This window comes from Volvox carteri (assembly GCF_000143455.1).
Source record: "Volvox carteri f. nagariensis unplaced genomic scaffold VOLCAscaffold_31, whole genome shotgun sequence".
NCBI lineage: Eukaryota > Viridiplantae > Chlorophyta > Chlorophyceae > Chlamydomonadales > Volvocaceae > Volvox > Volvox carteri.
This window is the reverse complement of record NW_003307574.1, coordinates 1,414,785-1,431,004: the sequence shown is the minus strand read 5'-3', so window position 1 is coordinate 1,431,004 and position 16,220 is coordinate 1,414,785. Positions and strand designations below refer to the sequence as shown.

Here is a 16,220-nt window from a genome sequence, read left to right as displayed (position 1 = left end):
AAGGTCGGGTTTTCAAGGAGGGGGGGAGGGGGCAGGGGGGAGGGGGGAGGGGGCAAGGGGGAGGGGGCAGGGGGGGAGGGGGCAGGGAGCAGGGGGCAGGAGGGGGATAACTGCCGGGTCTGTGGAGCCTGGGGGGGTAGCGCTGCTCCCGACCCTCCCGCGTGGCAGTGGGGCCGTCAGAGGGGGTGGGGGGCTGTTTGTTGTCAGGTCAGCTGGAAAGGGGCCCGGGGATGCGGGGCGCAACGGCGGATGGAAGGCTTTAAGGCAGATGGTCCAGAAAGAATCCGCGACCGTCACATCCGCCACTACGATCCATCTTCCTTCCCAAGTACACGGGTGTTTAGGGTTTCCCAAAGCAGTTTCTCCTCCCGCCCACATCGCCTTCAATACACATGTACACGCACATATAGCATATCCTACTTCCCACCTCCATCCATCCACCATCCATCCATCAGCTCGGCCCCGACCGGGCCCGTCCTGAGAAGCATTGGGCTTCTGGTCGGGGTGAAGGCGTCTGGTTAAACACCTCCGCCAGCTGCACGGGGGGGATCCTATAGTGCTTTTCCATTTTATTTCCATTTTATAGTTTTTTTCCTCCATGTTCGATTACTCTCGATATTCTGCCTCCGCCTATCCGGAGGTGTTTTTAGTTTTTTTTTGTTTTGTCTTCCCTTGCGTGTCGTAGGCTCCTCCGCGCACGGCAAGAAGGCCACTAAGAAGAAGGGCCTGGGGCTGACGGCCGAGCAAACGGCGGCTCTGGGGCGTCTGCTTGTGAGTGCCGCCGCTGCCGCCGCGGTGGTGGTGGTGGTGGTGGTGGCCCGGGGGGCGTCAGCGCTGTGCTGGTGTGGTGTGGTGTGGTTGGGAGGTAGACACGGGGCGACTGGGATCACCTGTTTTGCCTTCCACCACCACCCCAACCTCCGAAACCAGCCCTGTGTCTGCGGGAGCGATGTTTTATACGGGATAGTTATTAGAGATAACAGCCGGGTTGGGGAGGGCGGAGAGGCGGAGGGGGTTTTCCCCGTACTCCGCCGCCAACTGGTTTCCCAAGTAAAGCCTGTTGTCAATTGCAGCTGTCCACGTGTATTGGCGCGTTCTGCTCCCTGGCAGCCTGCTCCGGGTTGGGTGTATCCCTCCCCCGCCCGTTAGCCTCGCCTCCTGCAACAGCTGCAACACCAGATCCCTCTCCTTACTTCCTTTCGCACTACCTTTTTTTCTTTCTCTAACACCTTATTGATGTCTTTTGCGTTGCCAAAGTGCGTTGCTAAACCCCTAAATTCTTTTGTTCCTCCCCCTCTCCTCCTTCCTTTCTTTCCCCCCGCCAGGGTTTGCTCAAGTTCCTTTCACTGCACAACACAACGCGGTGAGCCCACTAGGGGAAGAGGGAGGGGGCCAGAAGGGGGGAACAACCGACTACAGCCGTACCGAACAAATAACCGATCAACCGAATCGTGAGAGTAACGCCAGGCTGTTACGATCCGGCGTGCAGGTACCGCATCGCAAACTTGGGTGCCGTACCCCAACTTGTGCGGCTGTACGGCGAGGCTAATGACTACCTGCTCCGGAACCACTGTCAGGCCATCCTGGCCAACGTTGCGCTGCTAGCTGAGAACGGCGTCGCGCTGAGGGACGCCAAGATGCCGGAGGAGGTGAGGAGCTCTTGAGGGCTGAGAGTGTGTGTTTGTGTGTGTGTGTGTTTGTGTGCTTAGGGGCGTGCGAGGCCGTCCTCGATTTCCTCGATGGAACAACGGCTAATATAGAGAATTTATGCAAGAGATTCATTGCAAATTTATCCCTCAGAGAAGAAACCCGATTTGAATTCGAAATCAATAGAAAACTGTGTTTCTGGAAGTTGAGGAGGATCATACTTTTTTAGGAATTGCAATACCCCCCACCAGGAGCACGAGAATGCGGGTGGTGGTGGTGGTGGTGGTTCACACTTGCATTGGCTGGAAGGGCGCTGAGCGGGTTTGTGAACACCCCGGCCGCCTCGCCCCCTTCGTTGCCTTTCCCATGTAGTCGTACCCGCATTCGCCTGACCACGACTTTCTTCCAGCTGCACCTCCTTCCCTTCCCTTCCCTTCCCTTCCCTTCCCTTGCTCCACATTGATCAAAATCGTTTTAAAAACGCGACGTATCGTTATCGCTACGGACGACAACGACAACGGCAACGACAACGACAACAACGACCCGTGTGGTTACAGTTTCTGGTCTCTAACCCCATGAGGCTGACCGCGTACGAACGTGCCGTACTGAGGATTGAATTTCCGGAAGACCCGCAGCTTTTAGCCCGCCGGTAGCAGGTAGCAGTCTGTTCGGGCGCTTGGGGTGTGTGTGTGTGGTAGGAAGAGAGGTGCAGAGAGTGATATACCTGGGTGGCTGCGTGGGTGGGATCGTGGGATCGCTGACTGACTGGTTAAGTGTGTCTGTGCCGTCTGTGTGTGCCTGTGCCTGTGACTGCGTGTGACTGTGCCGCCAGTCAAGCTGGCAGCAGAGCACGTCTGTCCACAGCCGAAAAATTGGCCCAGATGTCTTCAGAAAACTGAAAAAAGAAGCGTTGATTTTTGTCCCTTGTCGAAGATTAAGTTTATACGTGATGGATGGCGGACGGCCACTGTACGGCACAACAAGAGCTCAGTACGGCCCACATTTTCAGGGCAATCGTCTTAGTAATCCTGTTGGCGCATTTTAGTGATTTCCTCGCCTTTCCCGGCTTCACTAGATGTTTATTAGGTATTCCCCGGTGTTGTGGGCAACCGATGGGCCTTAGGGTGCTTCAGAGGTAGGGGTAGAACATTGGCATCAGGACAGTTAATGACCGTTGGCTGGATGTGGAGGTATAGTACATCACTTCAAGTTCATATCACTTGCATTCTACAGGCCATCTGGTAGATAGTGCAGGTGGTTCAATCCCACCACAGGCAGGTGTGTTTTTATTAGGTGGGGGGGGGAAGTGCAAGCATCCATCCTCCATGTATTCAACTTCATTCATTCATGATACCAACTCAACACGGAAAACATCATTCCTGAACAGTTTTCCCTGTTTTTTGGACTTGTCAGCCTGGGTGGATGTTGGGCTTGGCGCACACTTCACCTCGTAGACTGACTCTTTTGAACAGAGGGCTACGTGACACAGCAAGGCGAGCTACTATGATGGCTATGGGCCGCGCGCGCGTGTGTGTGTGTGTGTGTGTGTGTGCGCGCGCGCACAGCGGAAATTAGCTTTGCAAATGAAGCATGCGTCTGTTTCCGACTCGTTTGCTCTGTAAACCCAAGACTGATAATTCCAGGGAGTTTCCGGTCCCGAAGGACACCGGGTTAGCGGTGTTAGCGGTTTGCGTGAGGCGGCCGCGGCGTGTGGTGGCGAGGGACCCGGAGCTGCGCGCACTGAAGGCGGTGAAACTGTCATGGAGAGATGGATGCGCCGCTGCTGCTGCTGCTGCTGCTACGGGCAATACGTGTATTGACGTGGGATGCGAGCTGCAGTACACCTGTACGGCCCCATAGTAGTCCCCGAGGCCCCTGCCCACCTCCTAGGCCCCAAGGAAATGGTCAGCGCAACACGAACAACACAGGAAAACCACCAGATAGATGAGATTGAGATGAAACGTAATGAGGATGCCTCGGTGCGGATGCCTAGAATGCAGTTGCACGGTAAACGTACCTTTAAACCCGTCCATGTAAGTGTTTTCGGTGGCAATACCAAACCCCCATGCAGTTCCCTCTAATTTTGGCGATTGGAGACGTCGGTCTGACCGCTGTCTAGCAACATGTGTTCCTTCCCAACGGTCCCGTAAGGGGGGCCGCACGCAGGATCAATTTAGCATCTAGGACAATCTGAAATAAACGATTCTCGTGTAATCTCCTTCCGTGTTATATGAATTTGCAACAGTTGGCTTCCCAGCTTCATCACATCAAAATGCCCCATAGTGTTACGGACATCTATCTGCATTCGCAGGGAAACCGACTGCCCTCCTTAGCGGTTCATAGGCAGGGTGTTCCATCAGCACGTGTATGTAGCTCGTCTTCTTCCCCCTGGGGCCCGCCGCAAGCCTGACATGTTCGTTCCTCTCGTGGCTTATGGCCCATCAACTCTTCGACATCACGAATTGCATGCCCCCGACATAATGCCGGTATCACCCCTTGGGACCAACAGGAGTATGTGACCATCGCAGAAGAGTCTTAACCATGAGGTCTAGGCCTATGCACGATGTAAGGCCCGGCTTCTGGCCAGAATTGGGGCGCAATGAGCAGGTTGAAGCATACATGCAACTAAAGCAATACTTTTTTAATGATATCGCCCGTAATCAAAAGGGACATCCACTCAGTTAGTGGAACCAGGAGTCCACTTCAGCAGTGGACACAGTACGGCACCCTAAGGTGCAAATCCTAATCGAATGCCTTTGGCTGCAAATTGATGCTTGAAATGCAGATCCGTGACATTTCTCGTGTCTTTCATTAACCATATACGACCTAGTGTTAGAAGAACGGCGCCGCTGTTTCCTGTCGCAACTAACTTCCGTACGTCCACGGCCATTTCTTTGCAGCCGATGCGGTCATTTAATTCCTTTATGCGTTGTGCCGTGAGCCTGCGCTCACCCACCGTGGCATCGAGCTCCTGTCGCAACGCAGCGTTCCGCTCCTGAAGGCTTTTAACAACCTCTGCCTGCTCTTCAACTAGGCTTCTCAGGTCGTTGATGCGATGCTTCATGTCATCGCTATTCTGCTGGCATTTGTCAACATGCCCTGCCAATAGACTCTGGAATTCTGCTTTGATAGTTGATATGCATCCATCCAGGAATGGCCTGCAGCTTTGAGCAATTTGCTCCTCTAAATGCTTAGCTCCTGGTGTTTTCCTGCCAGGTGTTGAGATGTTGACCGTGGCTGGGCGTCTCTTGACACCATTTATCCTTCCTTTCAGTTAAATCGAATAGAACTCTAGTTACTGGACGCGATAGTTTCGCGTTCTATTCGATTTAACTGAAAGGAAAGATCGTACTGTGCGTCGCAAGATAATTGGAGTCAAGAGACGCCCAGCTACGGTCAACATTTCAACACCTGGCAGAATAACACCAGCAGCTAAGCATTTGGAAGAGCACATCGCCCAAAGCTGCAGGCCATTCCTAGATGGATGCATATCAACTATAAAAGCAGAGTTTCAGAGTCTATTGGCAGAACATGACAGATGCCAGCAGAATAGCGACACATGAAGCACCGCACCAACGACCTGAGAAGTCTAGTTGAAGAGCACGCATCAGTTGTTGCAAGCCTTCAGGAGCGGAACGCTGCGTTGCGATAGGAGCTCGATGCCACGGTGGGTGAGCGCAGGCTCGCGGCACAACGCATAAAAGAATTAAATGAGCGCATCGAAGCCCTCGAGACCGAGCGAAGCTCGTCGAGAGGTGAGCCAATCGTAACGCGAAGCCAATCGGCGGACGCAAAGGCCCTTGATAGGCGGATGGAGGCCCTGGAAAGGCGACTGGCCGAGCACGCCGCAAGCGGGCCAAGGGAACAAGCGGTGGGCTGCAGAGAAATGGCCGTGAACGTACGGAAGTTAGTTGCGACAGGAAACAGCGGCGCCGTTCTTCTAACACTAGGTCGTATATGGTTCATGAAAGACGCGAGAAATGTCACGGATCTGCATTTCAAGCATCAATTTGCAGCCAAAGGCATTTGTCTAGAATTTACTGGGAGCGCACGCGCACAGCCCCGGCAGATGGTGCACGATTTGCCGGAGCCAAGGGGGGGCGTCGCATTGGCCTCAGAGCAGTGCAGCCCGCAAAGCAAGACCAACAAGATCCCCGGAAAAAACCTGAAAGGAGCAGCAAGAACTGCCGAAGCAGCAGCAGCCAAAACGGCAACCATGACCTAACAGAGCCGTCGCTGACACCACCACCTCCAAAGCCCCAAAGCTGCCGGCGATCACTACCAGACCACATGAGGTGGCCGCAAGCCGCAGAGGGCTTGACATGACAGCAGGCGCCCCGGCTCCCAGAACCCCCCAAGCGCTGGCCGAGACTACCAGCAGCACCGATGGACATATAGACCGGGGTGCACTGGTCATCGACGGACTACCAGCTACTTGGACGCACGAGGAAGTGATCCAGAAACTGCAACTGCGCTTGCAGCAGCTTACGAGCAGTTAAAAATGTGAAATTGGAATGCGGCTTACGGTGTATGTCCATACCGTCCAGGGTATTTCGACCAATGTACGAAACACGATCGCTATCTGCAGTGTGCCGTTCGTCCGGGCAGTCTGGTTCAGTCTTTTCTGTCGTCGCGGTTAAAGACGCATCCACCTCGCAACTTGCCCAGAACTGTTGAACTTGAATTGCTTGTTGAATCAGCTCCAGAACCAGCTGGATTGGTGTTAGTGGCACCATTGAGATCAAATTCAAAATGTTTGCAGCTAGAGCTTGCTGTCGCGCCCTGCTCCAAAGGCCTCGAGTAACATCGACTGCCTAAGTACTTGCACGACGTGTGGCGCCCGTGTGGCAGATTGATTTTATCACATTCCAGGAAAACAAGGAACAAGTGGTAGAAAGTTATTAGGTATTGCCGGCCTTTGGGAGCACGTGTGCTCGCTGCAAACGCAGGCCGGTAGACGTGCACAGAAATCCGAGATCACAGCGGTCGCAATTCTACCAATGGCGGTCGGGTTAAGAGAGGAAGTCAAACCCTCCTCGATGTTCATATGTGATATTGTGACCCTAAATCCAGCGCACTTACGGCCGACAGGCACAGACACCCCACACTTGAGTATGGATAAGTCAACGGTGGGATGCATCTGGCCTGGGCCGCGACAAAGCCATGCTTTCTGTAAGCGGGAGTGCTGCCACCAACTGTTTGTGCATCAATTACTCGTTTTAATCCGCCAGGAGGAGATCTTGCTGACAGAAAAAGCTTTGTGAGATTGCAGTTTATGAAAAGAGACCACCATATGCATCCCATATGACTGTTCCGTCCGAAGAAGCGTCCAGTCACTTCCGACGTGGGCGGCGCCCAAGGGGCGGCACCTCGTGTTCGTCCGTTTCGGGAAAATACAGAAAAAGTCGATTCACACTTGGCCGTTGCAAACTTACAATTCCTGACCCCGTACAGTTTTCATTGGAATGACATTTCCTGACCCTCCACTTCTACTATTTTAGTTCGAACCTCCCGGAGGCTCGTCCGACAACGATCTCTGCTCACGTTTCTTTTGCTTTTCCCCGTCCTACCACTCTCTGCCTTAACTCCGTCTTGATTTCCGCCAGCCATGTCTTTCGCAGCAACTCTGCGTGCCCCCGCTGCATCCAACCTCGTTCCCTCGCGGAACGGCCAGTCCAGCCGCATCGCCGTGCCGCTTGCTCGCCGGCGGGTCACTGTCCATTATACCAGCCAGCAAGGCCGCATGGTGAGATGCAAATGGATGGATCATGTGAGATTTTGCTAGGCTGCGGAAATAGTCACACGCGCTCATTACTCCGCTTTGAAATATGAGCCACAAGCCATTTTCGCGTTTTTCGCGCTTCAATCAGTCTTCTTTTATTTTCTATATTTTGTCCGATTAAAACAAATGTGACCTTGATAACCTCGAGCCCCGAGATCGCGGCGGCATACCGCGATTTTCAGGCGAGGGACTGTTAACAGAAAAGACCGAACGAGTCTGCTGGAAAAGCATTACGCAGGGGTGGGTGGCACTGGATGTGCTTCGCTTCGCGACCTTTCAATGCCCCTATGTGTGATTTGAGGGAAGCCGCCTTACTGCCGGTGGTTCGACTATAAACTTAAGGAGCTGCGCTTCAAAATCCAAACCCACATCCCCCAATCTGCTCACCTTCGCGTGAGACGCGGCAAGCTTAATACGGAGGCGAAGTTTTAGGGGTTTCGGGTTTTTAAGGATTTTAATTTTGCGAGCGTTGCGACATGCTTACGTTCAGTTGCGTCGTTGGCAGGGCGAGGGCGGTGAGGAGGAGACGTCGCTGCGTGACACCGTCAACAAGTTGACGTCAGAGAAGCAGTACGGCGGTACGTTTCGCGTGGGGGCCACCGGCGGCAGTGGCAGCAGCAGCAGCAGCAGCGGCGGCGGCGGCGGCGGCATCACGCGGGATGTGGATGAGGAGAAGGAGCCTGGTAGGTCGGCAGACTGATGGGCCCCCTCCCAGCACAAGGTTGATGTGAGGGCTTCATGTACCAGCGCTGTATACCGTCATGTATCAATCTCTCTCTGTGTGTGTATGTTGTGTGTGTATGTATGTGTGTGTATGTATGTGTGTGCGCCAACCCAACCACTGCATGTACGACTTCACCAGGATGTGTTTGCCCGCTTTCTAACACACAGTTGACAACATGCAGGCTACATGCGCTTCGTCGTTATGTATGTATGTATGTATCTATGTGTGTGCATTACAGCTCGGTTGCGATACGCTGAGAGGTGTAGCGAGTGCCCATACACGAGTCAGCAGAGGCCCAAGAGCCTCCTAGGAGGTTTAGGGGAATTTTTTTGTAGTGCAACGCAAAATCCTAATAGCCAAGCAGTAACACAGGGGGGAAACAAGGAGGACACTAGTCAGCTGTGACCGCCTGCGTGGAGACGAGCGGGTAAGCCACATGCTATGCACCAAGTGGGCCAATTTTGTTTGCTCGCTGTCCCCACCACAATCGACCTCTTATCGGATTACTCGTGGCTAAGAGTTACGTCCGAGTACTCACGACTTGCAGCATAATTATAAGCTTGGCACTCCACTCTAGAAACATCGTCTGACGCCTCACCTTCCACCTTGTGTGGCAGCGTGCGCAACTCGCAGATCCCCTGCTCAAATATGTATGTTTGTATGTCTTGACGTCCAGGGTACCACCATGAGTCGCGCAAGGACTTGGAAAAGCGCGGCGCTGTAGTGCACGAGGAAGTCGGCGGTCGTCAAGGTACGGTGACGCCGTTACGAGGTTGCTCCTGAAAACATACGATGCCTTTACTTAACGCAATAATGCAAGGTTGGATGATTCGCGCAGTTCGATGCACCTTGACGTCGGTCCGCAACGGGCCCGTAAATTTAAAGATGGTTGCCTGCCCGTTCATATACTTTAGTCGTCAGTAACTACAATTGTTATAATCTGTATTGAATTTATCCCTGAACACCAAAAATCTCCTGGATGGCACTCGCGAAGAGTTTTAAGCGTATGCAGTCTCCTGGACGAGTTGCGGGCGGGTTCTGTCGGCGGCGGTCACCCTCCCCTCTTCCTGCGTGCAAAGTCTGCACCACACCAACTTTACTCGTGCAGCGCGCCAGAGAGTTGAGAGCGACTAATTTCCTTGGCTGATTGTCTTCGGGAAAGAAGAGGGCTTCTGCTTCCGGAGCATCCACAGGCTTTACCTGCCGCCAAGCTTTAAGTGCCGAAGACAATAAATAACTCCCAGCCAAAGCAAAATCCGCCAAGCCGCCAAAGGATGCTCCGCCGCTGCCCCATGTTCACGACATGTCCTCCCTCTGCACACGCACATGCACGCACAAACGTTGGCCTTGCTTGCGTTTTTCTTACGCTGCCTGGCAATGTCCCTTCCTCAACATCGGGGCTATTCCCGGCCTCACCCTCTCCCGCAGGCCATCATCCCAGCCCCGCCTCTGCTCCGGAAAGTGGCACTGAGTGCCGTACGGCGGGCTCAGGCGCCGGGACCGAATCCGCCCGCACGGCCTCGACCGGCGGCCGCGGCGGCCGTGGCTCGGAGGACGACATATCGTCCGCTCCGGAAAGTGGTACCGTGCGCGACTGATGAGCTGATGAAGAGCTGTCGGAGACTGTCAGCGGAAGTCTCCCCAAGTACTGAAGCTCTTTTAACAGAGAAAGTTTCAAGAGATAGTGCTCTCGAACAGGGATGTGTGGAGTAGTGTGCGGGCGTAGGATCGGTTGGGGGATGTGCGGCTGGGGCTATGATTGGTTGGTCCTCGCTTTCAAACGACGGGCCGTGTGCTGCAAAGTGCACCACCGAGTGCCGGTAGGTGGCGGTCCTGAACCAATGCCGCAATGGCAATGGCGAGTCATGCCACTAGGTGCTGTTAAGGGGCTGCAGCACAACGGAAGCGGTGGTAGGTATGGTGCTGCACTACCGGCAGCACAACTGACCCGTGGGTCGTTCGCGTCGTGTTTGCTTCCCGATGTTCCTTATATGTTGCTTTTTTGTTGTCACTAGGGGCAGTGAGGGCAAGGAGGCCGACGGGGGATGAAGTTGCCACCAAACGCTTGCGGAGCTTGTTGCTGAACATTATGAACAGCTTTCTGGGCAATCTTGGTTTTGTAGCACTTGCGCGGAAATGGGAGCGGCTTCGGGGGGCAGGTAGTAAAATAAGACGAATTACATAAGGCTCCGTTGTGAAGTTACGATACAGAAGATGCAATAGGACGGGGGCCCAGAGAGCTTAAGGACCGTTCACCTTCAATTCCTCCTACCTGTCTCGGATTCCTCCCTACTCGGCGCACACCCCTCACAAGGAGGCTTGCGAAAAGCGACGTTGGATTGCCCCCAGGCCCTGTAGTAGTCAGCAGAGCGAGGTGTTGCTTGTTTCCATCTTCTTCTTCTTCTTCTTCTTCTTCTACTTCCCAGAGAACGCACAGCGCATTAGTTAAATAAGGGGGTAATGGATTCGAAAGACCGAGGGAGGTGTCATGTTGGGAACTCCCCAAGACCTTCAGCTGCCGCCCAGTGCTCTCTCAGACCGCACACACAGAAGTAAAACATGCAAAGCATAAAGGTCGAGGATTGTAATTCATCATTATAACAAATTCGACGTAACGACAAGACGCGTATGCCTGCGGAAATCATGACGTAAGCAATCTCTTACAAACTACTGAGGTTTGGGCGGAGGACCAGCGCAAGGAGGGTGTATGTTCGGTTCTTATGTGACAGTGTACCAATACTGGTGGCTTTGATGTGGCAGAGCACTTGCTAGGAAGACTTCGCAGCTTGTCCGGTTTCTCCAGGAGTTTCGTCGAAACTTCCTTGCCTTTGGGTTCAAACAAAATCCTAAACCCTAAACCCTAAACCCTAAAACCCTGCAATCCGCAATACAGAGCGTCCAGGGGCTCCCGCCTCTACCCTCCTCCGCAATCGCCCCCGGGAGATGCTTGGGCTTGGATAGCCCAGGCTTCCATGCGTTTGTTTGACTGGATGCACAGACTGCCACAAATGGTAAGAAGACCTCACCATGTTGTAAAAACCAAGTTCTCAACGACCAGGTCAATCATGACGGCGAACTGTAAGCTTGATGCGTGGAACAAGCCGCTCAACTACAACTCTAGCACAACTAGCACAGGAAACCTGGGCTTACGTGGGCTTCCATGCGTTTGTTTGACTAGATGCACAGACTGCTGTAAGGCTGATGGCTGTGCGGGAGCCTTGCACCTAAAACCCAAGGGAACCCAGGTCAGGTCGCCAAAGTCCGCGATATGAGTTTTGTATATGAAAGGCGGACCAGCAGGCGAAACATGGAGACTAGGAAAAGAAACGGGTAGACAAGTAGTCTCTTTATCGCGGGTGAATCAACGATTCGACGTGTGCGGTAAACTACAGTAACACTTGGCGCACGCGGACGCCACAGGCGCTATTAGGAGCCCTGATCCGTAGCCCCACTTAAAACCGGGACAAAAGTGCGCAAAAATAGGCAACGTGGTAACGGCGGGACTGCTGCGAGGAGAGCGTAACGCACATTATACTCAAGTAAGGGTTGCAATTGCGTTTAGTAAATCATCGTCATCATCATGATCGCAGGTGCTGTACATGCCCCGGGTACCGCCAATCAAAGCACTTCGCGGACTGTGAAAACACACGCCGACACCCGCCAGCCGTCTGTCACAACACCAGCCACCTCCTTCGCGCACTGGTAGGACATCAACCACAGTTACACGGCGAATGTGCACGCACGTTTGTGCCGCTTGCTGTACGACTAGGGAACACTCGCGGCGTTGTCAAACTATACAATGTCACGCGACTCACCGGGATACCACTTTATTATACACATACACACACACTATCTTTCTCTCTCTCTCTCCGCCTCTCCATCAGACTAACTACATACACACTGTGTCTGTACACAGAGACACGCGCATACACCATCTGCAACCCCACCATTCCCTTCTCGCGGCCCAAATCATAAAAGCACAAAATATAAAAGCACCCCAGGAACCACCCGGTAGGTAGATCAGATGATATCCAACTCACGTTCCCAACCCCACTTAACTACGATTGTGGCATTACCCCCACTCCCACTCCACAGTTTGGTAAATATGTGGGTGATGCATGCTTTCTTCCCTCCCTACCAATACACAATATTCCTCCTCGCGATTGGCTTCTTAAAGCCGGTGTGCTGTGGCCCTTTCCCCCCTTATACACACGCACAATCACCATATCCAGTCCGCGGAATAACAACACATTTTCTTAATGGCGTTGAACAGCATCAAGCAAGCAATCTAGCAAGCAAATGTATGTATGTATGACTTAGATTACACTGTGGGCCGCGAGAGCCGGGGGCCGAAGCCGAAACACAGCGCAAGGGTCGGGAGCACATAGCACAAGTCGGTTAGTCTCGTGTGCTCCCGACCCCGACTCAGACTCCCAACACACTCCGCAGCCACTCTGCAGCCCCTCCATCCGGGGATGGCGCTGCAGTGAATACACCACGAAGGGCTCTCAGGTCCCGCTAGAGTGAGTCCACAAGTCTCAGCTAGGGCAAAGCCAAAGGCTCTCTGAAACAACCCCCCAAAACACACCCAATGACAAAGGGATTCCAAGGAAAAAAACAAAAAATAAAAAGTCGGTTAGGGCGGCCCAGGCAGGGGAATTCGCTTCCAAATTTGCCGCAGAATGGCCGGAACCTCCTCGGCGAGCTCGAGGGCGCTGTGGAGATGCAGACTGGAAAGGGCGCCCCAAGCGGCGAGACGGTTCCCAAGCAGAGTAAGAACCGTAAGCGTCCAAGAGACAGCACCAGCGACGACTCGCCCACTTTGACGGGCAGTCCGCCCCCACCATCCCACCCGCGCTCTAAGTTAGCTGCCAGAAAGGCACAGCATGCGAGTCCAAGCAGCATCGCGCCGATGGGTCAAAACATGTCTATTTTGCTCCCGTCCCCCAATTGACAGTGCCGCAGGAGGACACGCCCAATACGGTGTCCAGGAAGGAGGCAACACTCAAATTTGCGGAGCTACACGGCTCCCTACAACAACTGGGTGGCTCTGTCTCCGAGCTAATGCGCATGGTCGGGAGCTTACAGCCCCTCAACCAGCCCCCACCGCCTCCCATTCCTGTTCCTCCACCGGCTCAAACCCAGCCGGAAGCTACCGTGGCGCCAACTGTGCCAACTGCACTTGTCAACCTGCCACCGGCCGCCGCCGCCAATGATCAGGCGCCTGCTGGTGTGGCTGCACCGGGCAACACCCAAGCAAATGTAAGTGGGATTGATGGTTCTTCGGGCACAATGTCCATAGGGGTTCTCAAGCAGCCAGCCCCACCGTCGCAAACAGCGACTGCTGCCTCTGTTTTAGCCAAGAGCTTTAGGCAGCCACCCGCATTGAATGGCACCACCAGCTTGCAGGTCACCGAGCCCGATGCCTGGTTCGACACAGTTGTGCAATACTTGCGAGATACGGGTAACAATCCTGTCTAGGGGCTGCGTTATTACTGCACCAGCGATGTCCTTACTTGATACAACTCGTTCTTGCGTAACAACCCCAACCCTGCAATTGAGGCACTTCGCGCAGACTTCACCCAGTTGTTTGGTGACGTGCATAAAGACACCCCGCACCAAGTTCGTGAACGTCTTGATAGGCTTGAGCATGCGATGAAGGCTGGCGAGTCCGTACCCCAGTATGTCCAGCGTTTTCGCCGTATCACGTGCAATGACCCTCAAATAGGCCAAGTCGACCTCAATCACTGGTTCCTTAAAGGGCTACCCACGCAATTGCACAGCATGTGTGCCACTGATTCGCTTGGCCTCAAATGGTCCGACCTTGACTCCCTCATTGAGTACACAAAAGGTCAGCAATGGCGCTTAAACACGTGCAAAGTGGCGACCCTGAATTTCTCCCTGGGACGTGTGCCCCCACCCCGTCCAAGCAGGGCCCGGGCCGTGGAAACCACGGTCGGGGTGGCGGTCGCACTGGTGGTCGTGGTGGCGGCCGCAACAGCGGTCGCAGCTGAGGACTTGCCCTGTGCGAACAAGCAAAGGAAGCCCTCAGGAAGGCCGGCCTGTGTACCCACTGCGGACAGCCGTGGGGCAAAGGCCATCACTGCCACAAGAAGCCCCGCCGTGATGATGACACTGGCGCTGGCGGATCTAACGGACAGCAGACTGCCTAGGGAGTTGCCCATGTTTGCGCCCCAGCAGGCGGCGCCCATGGGTCTTGCAAGGCCAAGCCCCCACCACCCCCAAGCCCTGTGATCCCGGCGAACGCTGCAGTACTTAGCTCGGTTTTCCTGCGCCTTCAAAAGGCCTCCGGTCGGGTATTCATGTTCGACGCGACGTGTAACGGTGGTTCGGATGCGCTGTGCCCTAAGTTTGCCTGCTCATCTTCTCCTATCATTTCGCATGATGTTTCCGGTCAGCATGTTTGGTGCCAACCCCCACCCAAGTGCGTTAACGAATAGCTTGACCACTACAGCGCCTGCAAGCAGCGCTCACTGGAAATTACTAGCGCAGTTTTTGTCGTGCCGAAGTGCATTCAGTTCGAGCAAACGTTTCAAAAACGCGGCTGGACATTACTCAAAGAGTTTCCTACGGATGCGCACATTTTCTCTGTGCCTAAGTCCGGCGGTGGTCGCACTAGGTTGCACTCTAACACTCTTGCCACCCAGGCGTGGCTTGACCCTTGCCAGCAAACAGCAAAATGCTCGGCTCTCCAGCCCCTCGCCGACGGCACTGCACTTTTGCTCAAATGCAAACTGTCGGATACAACAGCAGTAGCCCTTGTCGATTCCGGTGCATCGCAAGTGCTCATCGCCGAGCCTCTTGTGCGTGCAATCGGGATTCCCATCCAACACAGCCACGTATCAACATGCGTGCTGGGCGACGGCGCAAATCGCGTCACAATCCTCGGGCAGGTCCATGTCCCGATGCGCATCCAAGGATTCCGCTGCGACCTGATTGCACACGTCATGCCGAAGCTAGCACAAGGTATAGACGTAATCCTAGGTAGCCGCTGGCTCATCCGCCGCAACCCGAAGGTGTCGCAGTCATGAACTGGGTCACCTCGGTCACGCGCTTGCAAACGCGCCGGTCCTTCACCTGCCTGATTTCTCCAAACCCGTCGAGGTCATTACAGATGCAAGCATCTACGGCACTGGTGGTGTACTCATGCAAGACGACCACCCAGTCGCATACACGAGTCGAAAATTCACGGCTCCCGAAATCAACTACACAACCACGGAGCAAGAACTCCTAGGTACGATAAACGCTCTACAAGAGTGGCGTCCGTATTTCGAAACGGCGCAAGAACCTTCAAGCTGGTCACCGACCACCACCCAAACATCTGGTTTGAAACAAAGAAAGACCTCTCCCGGCGCCAAGCTCGCTGGCAAGAATTCCTCAGCCGATTCCACTACACGTGGGAATACAGGCCCGGTCGCAAGAACGTCGCTGATCCCCTGTCGTGCATTCACGCGCCAGAACAGGCGGTCGCAGCCATGATGTACCTTGGCATGCCTACCGACGACAGCCCTCAGGGCCCAAACTTGGCCGACCGCCTGCAGGCAGTAATGCCTGCTGAACCAGACCCTGAGTGGGGCACGGTTTCGTTCGCTGACGGAATTTGGTTCAAGGGCAACAGAATCATTGTGCCCAATGACCCCAAGCTGCGTGCAGACATTCTGCATGCATATCATGACACATGCTTGGCAGGCCATCGCAGTGTTGCACGCACGCTCTTCACCATTAACAAATGTTTCTGGTGGCCAGGCATGTACAGTGCTGTACAGCGTTATGTACATGAGTGCCCGCAATGCCAGCGCAACAAAGCTGACAACCGCAAGCCAGCCGGAGAGCTGAAACCCCTGCCCATCCCTACGCGGCCCTGGGAGGTGGTGTCCTGCGATTTTATCATGTCGCTTCCGCCCACCAAGGATGGCCACACAGCCATTTGCGTCTTCGTCGACAAGTTGACGAAATTCGTCACGTTCGTGCCGACACACGACCAAATCACTACGATTTAGTTCGCAAAAACATTGCGTGGACGAATCATCTGCAAACCGGCTGTGT

General features: G+C 54.2%; 3 protein-coding genes across 3 annotated transcripts in view; all 3 read left to right on the top strand.

Moving 5' to 3' along the window:
- Positions 1-2,226, top strand: part of VOLCADRAFT_105663 (uncharacterized protein) — a gene marked incomplete at both ends in the record, with an annotated part of 7,363 nt that extends 5,137 nt beyond the window's left edge. The window contains 4 exons of the mRNA XM_002952716.1: positions 641-771; positions 1,326-1,363; positions 1,490-1,649; positions 2,020-2,226. Coding sequence (XP_002952762.1) covers positions 641-771; positions 1,326-1,363; positions 1,490-1,649; positions 2,020-2,226 — 536 coding nt within the window. The remainder of the gene's footprint in view (positions 1-640; positions 772-1,325; positions 1,364-1,489; positions 1,650-2,019) is intronic.
- A 3,131-nt stretch (positions 2,227-5,357) lies between these two features.
- VOLCADRAFT_93466 (uncharacterized protein) lies at positions 5,358-10,602 on the top strand (the record flags this gene model as incomplete). The annotated part of the gene is made up of 6 exons (XM_002952715.1): positions 5,358-5,402; positions 7,322-7,393; positions 7,935-8,112; positions 8,830-8,904; positions 9,582-9,739; positions 10,468-10,602. The coding sequence occupies 6 exons, from the start codon at positions 5,358-5,360 to the stop codon at positions 10,600-10,602; spliced, it is 663 nt and encodes a 220-aa protein (XP_002952761.1).
- Positions 10,603-13,017: 2,415 nt separating this feature from the next.
- On the top strand, positions 13,018-14,140 carry VOLCADRAFT_105662 (uncharacterized protein). The gene is made up of 2 exons (XM_002952714.1): positions 13,018-13,415; positions 14,087-14,140. Exon 1 carries the CDS (start codon positions 13,040-13,042, stop codon positions 13,367-13,369), a length of 330 nt encoding a protein of 109 aa, XP_002952760.1. The 5' UTR covers positions 13,018-13,039; the 3' UTR covers positions 13,370-13,415; positions 14,087-14,140.
- The last annotated feature ends 2,080 nt before the right edge of the window (positions 14,141-16,220 follow it).

Coding starts and splice junctions, on each gene's coding strand:
- VOLCADRAFT_105662 (XM_002952714.1), top strand. CDS start 13,040: ATGCGAGTCCAAGCAGCATCGCGCCGATGGGTCAAAACATGTCTATTT.